At 39.9% G+C, this 15,098-nt stretch overlaps 1 protein-coding gene across 4 annotated transcripts in view; it reads left to right on the top strand.

The window, feature by feature from the left end:
- Positions 1-15,098, top strand: part of LOC137624545 (uncharacterized) — a 68,141-nt gene that overhangs the window by 38,498 nt on the left and 14,545 nt on the right. For 3 of the 4 annotated variants that reach the window (XM_068355435.1, XM_068355454.1, XM_068355444.1), the window contains exons 5-7: positions 931-1,011; positions 2,178-2,300; positions 12,441-13,340. In XM_068355435.1, coding sequence (XP_068211536.1) covers positions 931-1,011; positions 2,178-2,300; positions 12,441-13,340 — 1,104 coding nt within the window. The remainder of the gene's footprint in view (positions 1-930; positions 1,012-2,177; positions 2,301-12,440; positions 13,341-15,098) is intronic. The other variant, XM_068355461.1, reaches the window with a different exon arrangement.

The raw sequence follows: 15,098 nt of genomic DNA, 5'->3' as shown, positions 1-15,098 counted from the left end.
ATGCTTAGGCTAGGAACGAAGTCATTATTTGCTTTCCCCAAGGGCCACTCTGGGTCTGCCCACAGCTTTGATCTTTGGTTATCAGAATTTTGATCCTTCATGACATCGGAAAATAGCTATATGGGGCCATCACTGAATTTTGAGCTCTGCCATCAATAGTAATCTCTTGAGGAATGTGTATAAGTACCTTTGTAGATTCATCTCAGCAGTGTCCCACAATCTAGAGGTACAAGGAAGAGTGGAAATGAGTTTGAAGGAGGAGCGGAGACTTGAGGGTGGAATAGACTCGATTAAAAAGTTAAGAGAATTATAATCACCAGTGAAATTTGATTTATTAGAGAGGAGGAATAACATATCAAGGTTGTGGTGGCCGATGTGGTAACGTCCCTGACTGGTAAACACCAGACTGGGGTTCGAGTCCCGCTCAAACTCGTTAGTTTCTTTGGTTGATGCAACCTCACCATCCATGTGATCTAAAGATGGCGAGTGTGTGGGAGCCTAGAAGTCTGTCTGCTGAGTCATCAGCTGCCATTACCTGGCCCTCCTTGGTCCTAGCTTGGGTGGAGAGGGGTCTTGGGCACTGATCATATTTATATATGGTCAATCGCTAGGGCATTGTCCTGCTTTATAATGCAATGTTACTGTATCATAAACCTTCCATTCATGAGTGGCTTTTAAACCTTTAAACGGCTGGGATTAGAGAAAAGTAAGAGGAAGAACTCGTAGCTGTATGTTGTGATCTATTCTCTTCGGATTCTATGAAAATTGGGTATGCAGTAGAATACTGTATATATTTTTTATTCATTGCTTGTAAACATAGGCTTTGTACAGTACTGTATTGAGTTATAGAAATTGTGTTAGATGTATCTTTAAAAACTTGATAAAAAAAAAGTCCTAAATGCAATGATTATATTTTGAATTTAATTTCAGAACACGAAGACAATGGTGATGCATATGTTGTACCAACCCGCTATAAAAATATCGAATCACCCGTGAAAGTGACTCGTACCTGTGAGTGTTTGAGGAGAGAGCTTTTGTATTTTTGTATATACAGTATATATACAGGGTGTCCCAAAATAATGTATACACTCTTCGGATTGTTACAACAACTTGTTTAATTTATTGTTATTAACCCTTTTACCCCCAAAGGACGTACTGGTACGTTTCACAAAACTCATCCCTTTACCCCCATGGACGTACAGGTACGTCCTTGCAAAAAAATGCTATTAAAACTTTTTTTTTCATATATTTGATAATTTTTTGAGAAAATTCAGGTATTTTCCAAGAGAATGAGACCAACCTGACCTCTCTATGACAAAAATTAAGGCTGTAAGAGCAATTTAAAAAAAATATACTGCAAAATGTGCTGGGGAAAAAATAACCCCTTGGGGGTTAAGGATTGGAAATTTCCAAAGAGCCTGGGGGTAAAAGGGTTAAAAAAAAAAATAATCTTTTCCACGTTAATATCAATAAATTGAACAAGTTGTAACAATCCAAAGAGTGCATACATTATTTTGGGACACTGTAGATGTGTTGTCTTGAGGGTTAAAAACATGATTGATTGTTAGTTTGATAACGAAAAAATAAGGAAGATGAAATGGAGCAGAAATAGCATTACATTTATCACAATATATTACTAAGTTTTTTGACAGAAGGAAAAGTAAAGCTTGAAATAGAATGAATGTTCGCACAAAGTCTTCCAGAACTGTATTGAGTTAGAGTTTTCTTGCTTAAGGGTACACTCGGGCACACTATTCTATCTAATTTCTCTTCCTCTTGTTTTGTTAAAGTTTTTATAGTTTATATAGGAAATATTTATTTCAATGTTGTTACTGTTCTTAACCCTTTTACCCCCGGGTATTTGTAAATATCCAACCCTTAACCCCCAAGGGGTTATTTTTTCCCAGCACATTTTGCAGTATATTTTTTTTTAAATTAATCTAACAGCCTTAATTTTTGTCATAGAGAGGTCCGGTTGGTCCCATTCTCTTGGAAAATGCCTGAATTTTCTCAAAAAATTATCAAAAAATATGAAAAACATTTTTATAGCATTTTTTTGCAATGGGTAAAGGGATGGCTTTTGTGACACGTACCAGTACGTCCTTTGGGGGTAAAAGGGTTAATATTTTATTTTTCCTTGTTTCCTTTCCTCACTGGGGTATTTTTATTCTTTGCAGATCCTGGTCCGTTAAGGAGACCCAACACAATAACTAAAACTGATGGGAGAAAGTACATGATCCTTGACAAGGCTACAATACAAGGAATGATGGAAAAAGGGCTCATACAAAGTCTTGGCAAAGGTAATTGAGTCAGAATTGATTTAATGTAATATTATTTTTAAATACTCATTTCTATTTTATTCATTTTATACCTCTATAGAAGAACATATCCTGTTTGGTTATTTCATTATTCTATTTTGTGCTTTTTGTATGTAAAGTTTTGGACTTAGGTTGGTTGGTTTGTATTTGTTACTACACTACACAAACTCTGCATTCTTTACCATAGGAAAAGAAATCAGTGCCAGCTGGCATGCAGCTATAAAACTTTCAACGAGGTGTAAACAACCACACGGTTGTTAACCGGTGGTAGTGGGGAGAAGTGATGGCCCCCGGTCACTTATACCTTTCTCAGGTCATACCTTTATCACTTTGATTTTAGCCATGGTCGAAGACAAAAGTCTCCTTCCATGTTCCTGACAGGCTATGGCAATGAAACTTGCTCCTGGTCTTATTCCTGGGCGACACATTAGCATCTCGGGAATATTGTCCAGGAGTCATAGTCTTGATTATATTATGGCTCCTTTAACTCCTTAGGTTGGTTAAAGGTATTTGTCTTAGAGTTAGACATCCTTGAAGTCTTAGGATCAGAGAACCTCTTGAAAGGGAGTCTTTTCTGTCTCTGTATGCCGATCCGTATGGGATCTAGCCTTTCACGGCAGACATGCAAGCAACAAGCGTCATAGCAAATGCTGTTGATTCAATGTTCCAGGCGACCGATCGCCTCACTTGGTCAGGTGATAAACTACTTCATGGCACTCTCAGCATGCTCAACCAGAGGCTAGTCTTCACTTGTGAGATATGCTTGCCTTTCTCTCCTGAGTTTGCCGACCCATTGGGGTTTTCGGCGGATGTAGTCGCTACCACGACCTGCTGTCGTAGCCTGTAGCTTATCAATCTAGGCAGCTATGAAGCATTCTCACATTCTGACGTAAAGTGCAGTAGGTCTTCAGAGCTCGTAAAGTGCCGTAGGTCTTCAGAGCTCCTTGGAGGGCTAGTCTTTCATTTGAGAGTTTTGCTTAATGCAAGCGATCCCTCGATACCTTGTGATGCGATTCAAGCTCTAACGAGCTTGGATCGCAGTGCAAATCTGTTATTCATGAAAATGAACTCAAACAGACTTTCATGAAATATCAAGCAATGATTTTAGTTTAACCTGTTAGACATGAAGGCCTCAAATGTGTACTAGAATATCTATTTACAGTTGATAGGGTACCAAAATAATTGATAAATAGTCAATACTGTTTGTGCAAAAATGATTCATGAATTTGTGGAGTATTCAAATAGTTTCATCCTTTTCTTAAAACTTTGTATAATAGTATTTATAAAATTAGTTAATATAGATAATTCAATTGATTGCATACAAGTAAAACTGTCTCATTGACTTTTACCCTTTTCTACTGCATGATCTTTTGAATCTTGTTAAGTTACTCAGGTACAAATTGTTTGATTTGAACTTGCTTTATTCACAAATTGAAAGTTCTTAGAGTTCATTCCTTATTCAACTGAATTATAGTTGACAAAGAAAATATTGGGAATTAATCTTTGTAGTACATCCATACATATACCAAGGCACTTCCCCCAATTTTGGGGGGTAGCCGACATCAAACAAATGAAAGAAAGGGGACCTTTCCTCTCTACATTCCTCCCAGCCTGACAAGGGACTCAACCGAGTTCGGCTGGTACTGCTAGGGTGCCACAGCCCACTCGCCCCCATTATCCACTACATATGAAGCTTCATAACGCTGAATCCCCTACTGCTGCTACCTCCGCGAACTGCGTCACAACTGCGTAGTACTTTGTTTTAAACTGATAGAAATTTAATGTTTGGAATTTATTATTTTGAAAGTACATGATGAACAATTATCCAATATAGGGGGACTCATAAACTCTTTTTGCCAACCTCTAAACTTTACCTTTAATATTGCAACTGCACGAATATCCACCAGTTGAATTTTGACGCTGGATGGCCTCTTGGCCCTCTGCGGTGGGCCATGCAGCTGAAATTCATAAATTAAATCTAATCCATAAATTTGAAATATAAAACTTACACGCTGGTTATATAATAGCCTAAGTCCCCGACGCCTCGGCAGAAAATTCAAAATCTCTTGCGCAGCTTAGCGCATAGAAGCCAGGTGTACCCCAGCGCCCTCGCGGTACCCCAGGTAGAACTATGCTCAACTAATTCAGATTTTCTCTGCCGCCATAGCTGGCTGAACTATTGGAAATTCTCTCTTTTCTTACTCTGTTTGGACGTTTTTTGGTGATGTATTAACGTTTTTGAGTTTTGGCTTTCGCATATTTGTTTTTTAAACCTCACGAAAGCATAGGGGCGAAATGTAAACATTTCGTCCATAGATGACGTCACAGCCTCTTCCGTAGGCTAAAAGTCTTGCCTTTTAAGAATATAAGTGATTTTGCTTTTAGAGTTTTAAGTTATAAATTAAATTAAAGGAATTATTTTGAGAAAATTTTATCCTATTAATATTTTTCTTTAGATAATCTTTGATCTATTTGCAAAGATTAACTTCCGTTCAGTTTATTTTTGTTACGGTAATCAGTATCGTTACGATGTTACATATATTGTAGTGATTTTATGAATAGTACTTTCTTCTTACTTCTCAAGTTTTAATTGTACTTTATAAAAGGAACATTTTATTTTGCAATTAATTTGGCCTTTCAGTACTTTTCCTTAGTCAGAGATTAAAGGAAGTTACACTTCAGTTTATTCTATACGATGCAGTATTCTTTACATTCATCGTAGCGCACGATTCTATGTATCGTTGTTGCTTTGGTGGTTTTCGGAATACTAAATTGTTTGTATATTATTTGTAGACGTTCCAATGATGCGAGTGATGATTCATCTTTTATTGGAACCCCTTAATTTAAGGGTTTATTTTATTGTATAAATATTAAATCTATTAAGGTAATTTTTGATATTTAATATTTTGTTACGTTTATATGGGATTCGGTACTTTTGTTTCCCATTCAAACAATTGTCCAGTGACAGAATTATAAGTCTCTCTCTACGGAGTTCATTTCCTTTGAGAGAGTGTATACTTTGTCTTTCAGGTAATTATGAAACTATCTTTGGGCCAAAGAGTAAAGTGCAAATTTTTTAGTGATAAATTGTGCAGTGAATTTTATTCAGTGGAGAGTGCTTCTATTCGGACCTGTCGTTATCCTAGCCTTAGACATCTGTCGAGCTCCCGGACCCAGGGGAGAAGTTAAGTCAAACGGCGAAAGGAATCGAGAGGGTAACCAGGCGTTATAGTCTTTTAGACCCGAACTGAAGTCCTCTCGAGTGTTTTCTGTCAACCACCAGAACGCTCACCCTCACTATAGATAAAGCGAGGTGTTAGTGTTTTCAAAGGCGCTAAGCTGAAAACAAATTAGATTCGTTCTGCGTGTATTACGTTTCATGCGGCGCCGACGCAGTGCCGCCCCCCCACCTGATGGGTGTCGTCTCTCGACAGTGGCTAGCGCTATGGATCGACGAAGATAATGCTGAATACGTTTCGCCTAAGGTTGATCCTTGATCTTTGTAGTTAGGCATGAAACAGCATCTATCTTCGTTTATGCAGTCTTTTCTGCCTGCTGTTAACAGTGCGGATGGGTGTCTCGATTCCGGTCTTTGACACGGACGCACAGGCGTCGTGTCTTTAATGGTGAGGACTCGTTGTCGCACAGGCGGCCTACCAACCGCAATGTTCAATGGTGAGGGAAAGTGGTGCTTTACTTCGATTACCTGCTCAACGCAAACCGACTGCTCATAGCACCTAGTATCAGTCTATACAGACGCGCCGACGTTCGCCAGGCAACAGAGCCGGCGAAGCGTCATCGGAACGGTGCGGCAACGGAAACGAAACGTCGACGGAATGGAGCGAAGCGCCACGTCAGTTTGGACGCTTCAGCCTCAATGTGGACGCTTCAGCGTCAGTGTAGACGCTTTCAGCGTCAGTATGGACACTTCAGCGTCAGTTTGGACGCTTCAGCGTCAGTGTGGACGCTTCAGCGTCAGTGTGGACGCTTCAGCGTCAGTGTGGATGCTTCAGCGTCAGTGTGGACGCTTCAGCGTCAGTGTGGACGCTTCAGCGTCGGGTGGACGCTTCAGCGTCAGTGTGGACGCTTCAGCGTCGGGTGGACGCTTCAGCGTCGGGGTGGACGCTTCGCTGCCTATTACTATAGACTTTGATGTCTACCTGACCATGAACGTCTAGTGTTTAGTTATTGATGTTCCAGGCGCTATATTAAGAAATAAATCTTAACTAGAAAGATATTATATTCTCGGACCAAGGCCTGCTGGGCTAACTCTTGGTTGTGAGAACTAGAATTAAAACCTCTAAGTATTGAGGTCCGAATTCAGAATCATAAGGAGTGGATTCCTAAGAATCAAGACTTCTCTTCCTAGGATAGAGATTGTAAAAGGAAGGGAATAACTTTCAGAAACTCATGAGAATTTTTCTAAAGAGTTTCCCTCATATTTTTTACCTGCTGCTCCTCGTTTCGACTTCAGTGTTTTCGGTAGTTGAGTTGATGGTGTCACTATTTATTTTATTTTATTTGTATTACAAGCCAGCTACAACCCTATTTGGGAAAGCAAGATGCTTTAACCCAAAGGGCTCCTTTAGGGAACGATGGCCAAGTAAATTAATGGTAAAATAAAGTAATGAATTATCATTAAATCATTCTCAGGAAAATAACGAAGCTTACTGTAGAGATGATACAGTGCTTACGGCTGCTACAACAGAAAGGGCATTAAGGCCTTTATGAGAATAGAACGTTAAAGTATATTTCCCACCACGGGCAGATCTTTTATGATTTAATGTATATGTTTTTAAACCGCTCTTGTTAGTGACTCATAAACATAGCACAGTGCTCTGGAGGAGGTGTTTGTTCGTTTTCACCTTGCCCCAAGTCCTATATCTCTAACTTACGTTCCAACCCTTGGGAGAAGGAAGGTCGGTAGGCTGAGGTTCTTCGCGGACCTTGTGCATTAAACGTCTGTTCCGCCAAGCAATATTGTTGATGCAGTCCAAGACGGTCTCTCTCCACTTTGGAATGATGAGGTAATGCTCTTTTCTTCGCCTATGATTGGCGAGCTATGACATCACAACCATGTGACATAGTTTCTTGAAAAGAGCGTAGTTGGAATGTCTTGAAGCGATCAGATCATCATCGTGATGGTATCATGGATCTTGTAACTGTTTTCTGCATATTAGAATGCAGTTTCCTGACGAGAATAACATTCTACGTTTTCCCTGTCTACCAGACTAGGTAGTTACTCGTCATGTATGCACGCGAACAGAACTTACCTTCGCAGCAGTGGGGTTTTGATGCGTGAACAGGAAGCAATCGAGTGTGTTTTTTCTTCCGCGAGAGAAGCGGAAGTCAGACAAGTCACATACAATCCTCTGGATTCTGACTCACTTTCAGGGAGGAAGGACTTTGTCCTCATCGAAGGACGCATAACCTAGAATTGGTAGTCACCAATCAATTTGTCCAAGACCTTTCAGGAGTCGTATGTTTTTCTATTAACTTATCCTGCGGTATCTAACGTTCGCCGGAAGTTTTTTCTTTTCGGAAGAAGGCGACGTGTCAGCACCTGAATCGTGTAAGACACATAGTTCTTCGGGGGAAAAGGTGCTCAGTTTGCTTCTGTTCACACTTCTTCTCCTTCCCCAGTTTGGAGAAAGGTCTATTACTTTCTTCTGAGGTCTAACGACTACTGTTGACGGTATCTCACAGCATTGGATACGTTCAGTTCGCGCACAAGGCACGCTTGAAATGTCATAGGGACTCTCCCAGATCGCTCACAGGACTGTGGTTGATGCTCTCTCCCGGCCTTCGCCCACGCTTGAGTTGGCGCGCTCGCTACCCCACGAGTGTAGATTTGGTCTGAGCTAAAAAGGTCTATTTCATCTGTGTTTAGCGTTTACAATTCTCGGGGGGTAGAAAATTTTCTCCTAAAGAGTCTCAGGACTACCATAGATCAAAGAAATGGTTTTCCGATTAGTGTCAGAAGGCATAGTTCTCCTATGCTTAGTAACGCTCCCTTGCAGAGATATGCTCGTGTTACGAGAAGCGTTAGAGCGGGTGCTTGTAGCAGTCCGGTCTCTCTCTTACGGCAGACGTCGTGCAGACACAGACGCAAGTTCTGGTCTCTCCCTCACGCAGTCCCAGACGCAGACACCAGTCTGGTCGTATGTTGGACGCTAACAGTCAAAGTTGATCCTTTCAACAAGTTGTCCCATTTTCGCGGTCTGCGGGACGCGTGACTATCACTCATGCGTACGCATCCTACACGTGAACAACTCTCGGCTATCAGTTCCGTCTTTCTGTCAATGACCGGACGCGATGCTGTCGCCTCCACGCTGCACGCTGTAGATTTACAACAAGCTGGGCACACACATAGCGCTGTACCCACATGACAAGGTGAACGCATACAGCACACTGACACCTTACGGAAATGCAACCGCATGCGACATTATGGTCGCATGCTAGACACATACAGTCAAGTCTTGTTCTCACAGCAGTTTAACCAGATTATTGTCTCTCCTTCTCGTCTCTCTGGCCTCTCAGCTAACGCTCCCTCTTGTCAAGCTTTGGCTTTAAGTTTGTTGAACACTTGCTGATTACACACGAAACAGGTCTTAACCTCACAGCATGAAGTTCACGTGGTTGACGCTTCTTTTCAACGCCTAGCTTTAATATCTGTTTCTTGCGACCGATATGGACGAGTTTTGGGAGTCGGTTCTAGACCCCGATTCTCTCTCACGACATGTTGAGTGTAGGCAGCATGCTGGAACCGTTCTGGACTCATGCTGGGACCATGCTGGGTGCATGCTGGAAGCATGTCTTTAGTCCTTTTCCCCGTGTCAGGATCACGAACGTTTTATGTTAAACCATCAAGCTTTAGGTCTAGCTGCCTCCAGTATTTCGGAAAACCCCCAAGATCTAGAGGGTTGTTCGAAGGAGACAGCTGAGGCTTTCGCTTGTACAAAGGACTTTTGCCTCAAGGTCTTCCAACCCAATTAGAGTGCTTTATGGAGTGGTGTAGAGCTAGAGCCAGCTCTTCATTAGGTAACTCTGATACAAGTGGCCTATTTTTTCTTAGACCTTAGAAGAAAACACATTTTCTTCCCTCCTCGACCATCAAAGGGTTCAGGAGTATGCGGGCATCTGTCTTCAGACGCAGAAGATTGGATCTATCAAATAGAGACTTTATAGATCATCTCAGATCATTTGAGAGGACTTGGAGGCATCAGCAAGATGCTCCAGCCTGAAATTCAAGGTTCATTTCTGGAGCTTCGCGGTAGTGACAGATCCGACCCTTTACACTTGGTTTCTTTTTAAGGCCTAACTTTGGAGACTTTCTGAGTAAGTCTACCATAGTTGAGAGTCAGTGAAGTTCACTCTTTTAGCAAGAACATGGACTTCACATTGGTTAAGCCATTGGTACCTTGCAACCTGGATTCTTGGTTATTAATAAACATCTTTCTCATCCATAACCTAAATTTTTCGGGATCACTATTCTCTCGAATTTGGTTTGTGATGGGCTGAGAAGAGTTTTTTGCCCGATTAAAACGATGAAGTTTTATTGGGACAAGAACAAAGAAGTTAAGAGTCTATTCATAACTCTTAGGTGCATGGTCAAGAAGCCTGCTCTATCCATGTCTAAACATTCTGTCATCTCATATAGACTTTGATTACAAAGGTTCTTCCACACGGTTGGGTGACAGATCATAAGACGTTGAAAGAGTAAAGACTCACGAAGTTAGAGCTGTAGAAACTTCTGTAATTTTTAAACTAAACTGTTCTCTGCAAGCATCGCGTATACAGTCTTTTGAAGGGGTAATCCTGTATTCGTCTTGCTTTACTTTTACCGTGTCCAGTCTCTATGAAGACGTCTACGTTTTGGGATCACGTGCAACGAGTGCAGTAGTAGGTGAAACATTCTCCACTACATTTCCCTAAATTCCTAGTACCCCTGTTCTTCACTTGGAACTGTTATATATATTTTTATGATTGTATGTGAAGATTGGTCGGCAATCTTCAGCAATCTTTGACCTAGTCAGGTGGTCATTTTGTTCCTAGAGAGCGCCCGGAACAAGGGTATTAGTTGAGGTCCTGTCATGTTATAGGTGGTTGTACCGTTTGACAGCTGCTAGAGATCATCAGCCCCGAGTGGATCACTGGATCTCCTAAGGATAGCAGACAAAATGAGGCAGAGCATTGCTGTCGGCTTCCTTATCAGGTTAGAACCACTTAAGTTGTTTATGAAACTCTTAAGTGAATTTCCAATTATGCAGCTGTCTCTGACCCGCCACCAATGGGTGTCAATCAGCTATTATATAACCAGCGGGTAAGTTTTATATTTAAAAATTATATTTTCATAATAAAATAAATTTTTGAATATACTTACCCGCTGGTTATATAAGATTTAGACCCACCCTCCTCCCCTCTAGAGACCATGGGGCAAGGAAAATCTGAATTGGTTGAGCATAGTTCTACCTGGGGTACCGCGAGGGCGCTGGGGTACACCTGGCTTATATGCGCTAAGCTGCGCAAGAGATTTTGAATTTTCTGCCGAGGCGTCGGGGACTTAGGCTATTATATAACCAGCGGGTAAGTATATTCAAAAATTTATTTTATTATGAAAATATCATTTCTAGATACAGTAATGCCTCACAACACAAAATTAATTCATTCTGGAGTGGCTTTCATAAAGTGATTTTTTCGTGTTGTGAGTCACATTTCACATACAAATTGCGTAATTCGTTCCAAACCCTACAAAACACCACATTAAATCTCATAATAAAGCTACAGTATGACCACAATGAAATACTGTACATTTGAACCATTCAATATACCTAAACTAACTGTTAATACCTGTAAATTAAGTACTTATTACAATTTAATGTATTAATAAATGGAAAATAATACAATACAGACAGTACAATACTGTACATATACTAAATAGACAGTTCCATATGTACTGTAATATTATAGTTACCTCTATTATAGACTACAGCTACATTTTCTGTTGTCTGAATCCATTTTCTCCAACTCTTTGGGATGGGTGACTATTTTGTTCTCGGCCTGGCTGGCAAATCCCTTTTTTTAAAAAGAAATATTTTTTGTAAAGCGAGTCATAAAAATATTTAAATCTTGTTTCGCAGCTTGAAAATTTCGTAAGCAGAGATATGTACTGTACTGCATACATTTTATTTGCAATGTAATGTATTACATATGTGTCCTAAGTTCTATACTTCATAATAAAGATAACTGAGATCCATTAGAGAGGTTAGCATAGGTTTCTAGAAGAATAGATGACAGGGTCGTTGTATTTGTTACAGCCGCTTTATCAATAACCAGCTGCTAAGACCTTGTCGTGATTGATCGGTTAGCTGTCAAATGGCTGTTATTGTAAATCGTGACCTGGAGATTTGAATAAGTAAATGAAGGAATAGAAAAATTCAATGGTTTTAATGCTTATTTAAAGGAGTCTCACTGTTAAAAACTGCAAAATTATTCAAGATAGTTGACACAAAAATTGAGGCTGGCATCCTTGTAAGTGTGAACTTTTATTGTCATTATTTCTTATCCATCTATTAGACAAAAAAAACTGTAGTGTCTCAGACATAATGAACACTGAATTTGGGCTATATATGAGTGATGTAGAACCAAATAGTTTGAATTTATTAGAGAACCTTAGCTGGCGTCTCTTGATAGGTGGATATTTGGGTCTTCAATGGTGTTTTCACTTTGTTTACAATTGGGCTTTATACTTTTGTAATGTACTGTTTTAGAACCGTTTACAACCTACTTAATCTATGAGGGAACTATGTCACAGCCTCTTTAGAAGAGGGGAAGAGACGGTCTGCTTTAATACTTGATGAATTTATTCATATTAGTTTGTATTGAATGGATTTCATATTTATAATAAAAAGAGAAAATATTTATTTTATACCATTTTTGGATACTTTATTGCTTTTTACTCGTAAAGAGTTATAACGTGTCTGTGTGAATCTGAATAGAGAAGCTGTACAAACTGTCCTTTTAATTCTTATATTTTGTAAAGTAGAATTTACTTCCTATTTTTGATGAATGTAAGTTATCTTTTGAAACATGAAGTACAATATAATTTCATTTTATTTACAGATGGAGTAGAGCAGAAAAATGTTCCTTCAGCGTATAGAGCTGTGTTGCCGAAAACTGGGCCGACTGTTGTTCGAAGAATAGTCAATCCTAACTTTCAGGCACGTCCTCCCATTGCCCTAATATCTGGGAAAAGTATGGGCACTCCCCTTCCACAAGATTTCAGTCCATCAATAACTACAGCTACTTCAGTATCTGCAAAGTTGTCTTCCAGCACAGTACCAACTAATTTGCTCTCCTCTTCTGTCAGCACTGCATCGGATATGGCATCTAGTGGTTTAACCGTGCAGATTCCTACATCAGTAACAACAAAGAATTCACCCATAGGCACCAATCCAGGTGTAGGTGCTCATGTATATATGAAAAGTCCAATTTTTGGAACAAATTTAGGCACTGAAAAAATGCAGTTTGTTACTGTTCCTTCAAGTATCTTGAACCAAATTCAGAAGGGTGGATCTCTCTACTCTGTGATCAACAATTCCTCAGTGCCCACCTCATTTCGAAAGGTTAAAGACACCTCAAGTGATTCCCCCATCGTGGTGTCAGCAGGTAACAGAATGGTTAGTTCCAGTGAAAACTTGGGTAACCCAGACAAGGACATGTCAGACAGTGGAGATGATGATGAAAAGAAGAACGGTTATGGCGTCCCTACAGGTCGTTGTAAAATATTAAAATCCATGAAGATGTATCAGTACGTAGACAAGAGTGGCGAAGGAAATCCTGCTACCCATGTTCAAGGCCAGCCGAAAGGTGGACCAAATATCAGATGGGTGGCAGTACCTAATGATCCAAATGAGCCTCAGCCAAATTCCACACCACAGTTCATACATTCCTCTCCGCCATCTTTGCCTGCGATGGATCCAAGCAAGGCAAATTCACCTGAAAACAACGAATTAGGAACACGTGAGTGCTATAGATGTTTTGACTTTTTACTAACATTTAGGTTTAGTTGTGGCGTTGCTTTGATTACTGATCATTTTTCTTCTGCTTGATAGTGATTAATACTGAATTGTTCTTGTTTTAGCTGTAGTTACTGTAGATGTAGTTAACATATTTGTAAATTAATTCAAGGCATGCTTCAAAGTTTCTAGTTTGGTTTAGAGCCAAAGGATAAATATATCTGATTGCAAAAAGGGAAAAGGTTAATTAAGCTAAATAATTTCCTCATCGTGTTTTAACATTGGCTCTGATTGCTTGGAGGGTTGTGCACCTGTTATGTATTCTGCCAATTAGTAGTTGCCCCAACTAGGGTTTTTTGCCATATAGTATACATCTTATCACATATATCTTCGCTGCAGGATCACAATCTGTAATGTAATTGGTAATTCAAGTAAAAGATTACCTTTAAACTTATCATGGGGTTATTCTTCTGGTAAGAATGAAAATTGAGTAGAGATCACACTGAAATTTGATTTTATTTCTAGCTTAAACTAACAGAAGTTCTAAAAAAAATTTTGGGTGCAAGAGATTTTTGAGGAAAATTTATGATTTTTTAAGTCGTAACCCGGGAGAAAGAACGTTCAATAAGGAAATTGGTAAGAGGAGGTATGTCTTAAAGAGTGATTGCATCTGTTAAAATACTGGTGTATTTTATGATGTACTGTACTTTTAATAATTTTCTTTAGCTTAGGTGGTTTCCAGCAGTAATGTATATGTTCAGAAAATAAGATATTTTACACTGAAATATAAATGATAATCATGAAAGGTGAAGGGGAAGGAAAATTGCACTAATCACTCACTGTATATTTAGTGAATTTTATCAGATGAATGTCCTTTGACATTCAGATAGAGTATGTATTAAGGCTTGAGCGTTAATGTGATGGATTGTAAATTTTCCATCAGTGTGTGTATCTGTGGTGGATAACGGGGGATAGTGGGCTATGGCACCCTAGCAGTACCAGCTGATCTCGGTTGAGTCCCTTGTTAGGCTGGGAGGAACGTAGAGAGTAGAGGTCCCCTTTTTTGTTTTTGTTTCATTTGTTGATGTCGGCTACCCCCCAAAATTGGGGGAAGTGCCTGGGTATATGTATGTATGTATGTATATGTGTATCATGGGTACGTCTTACTTCGCTCTCCCAGTGATTTGAGCCTTCTAGAAGCATTGTTATTGTTGTCGAGGCTATGCAGTGAGTGCGTGTGGTTTTGTAGCAAGGGATTTTAGTCTTCTGGAAGTGTTATAAATGTTTTAGAGGTTCTTATGTCTCAGCTTTTTAGTTAAGTGTGAGTGTTTGGGAGTGACTCTAATGATGCTAGATAGAAATTGATAATGACAGTAGTACCTCTGAGCCTTATCAAAGCAATTAGAAATGCAGTGGATAAAATATACGTATTCATTGGATACATTTTATCCTAGGGGTGGGCGAGTTAATTTTGTCCATTAGTTGCATTTTTAAAGGTTTAAAGGTCACTCATGAATGGCAGAGGCAAGGGACAGTGACATTGCCCTAGCAATCAAGACAATGCCCTAGAGACTGACCATATACTATATGATCAGCGCCCGAGCCTCTTCTCCACCCAAGCTAGGACCAGGGAGGGCCAGGCAGTGGCTGCTGATGACTCAGCAGATAGATCTATAGGCTCTCCCAAACCCCCCAACCTTAGCTCACAAGGATGGTAAGGTTGCAGACACTAATGGGACTAATGAGTCTGAGTGGGACTCGA

This window comes from Palaemon carinicauda, chromosome 2, assembly GCF_036898095.1.
Source record: "Palaemon carinicauda isolate YSFRI2023 chromosome 2, ASM3689809v2, whole genome shotgun sequence".
Classification (NCBI taxonomy): Eukaryota; Metazoa; Arthropoda; class Malacostraca; order Decapoda; family Palaemonidae; genus Palaemon; species Palaemon carinicauda.
This window is presented reverse-complemented; position numbering and strand designations above follow the sequence as displayed.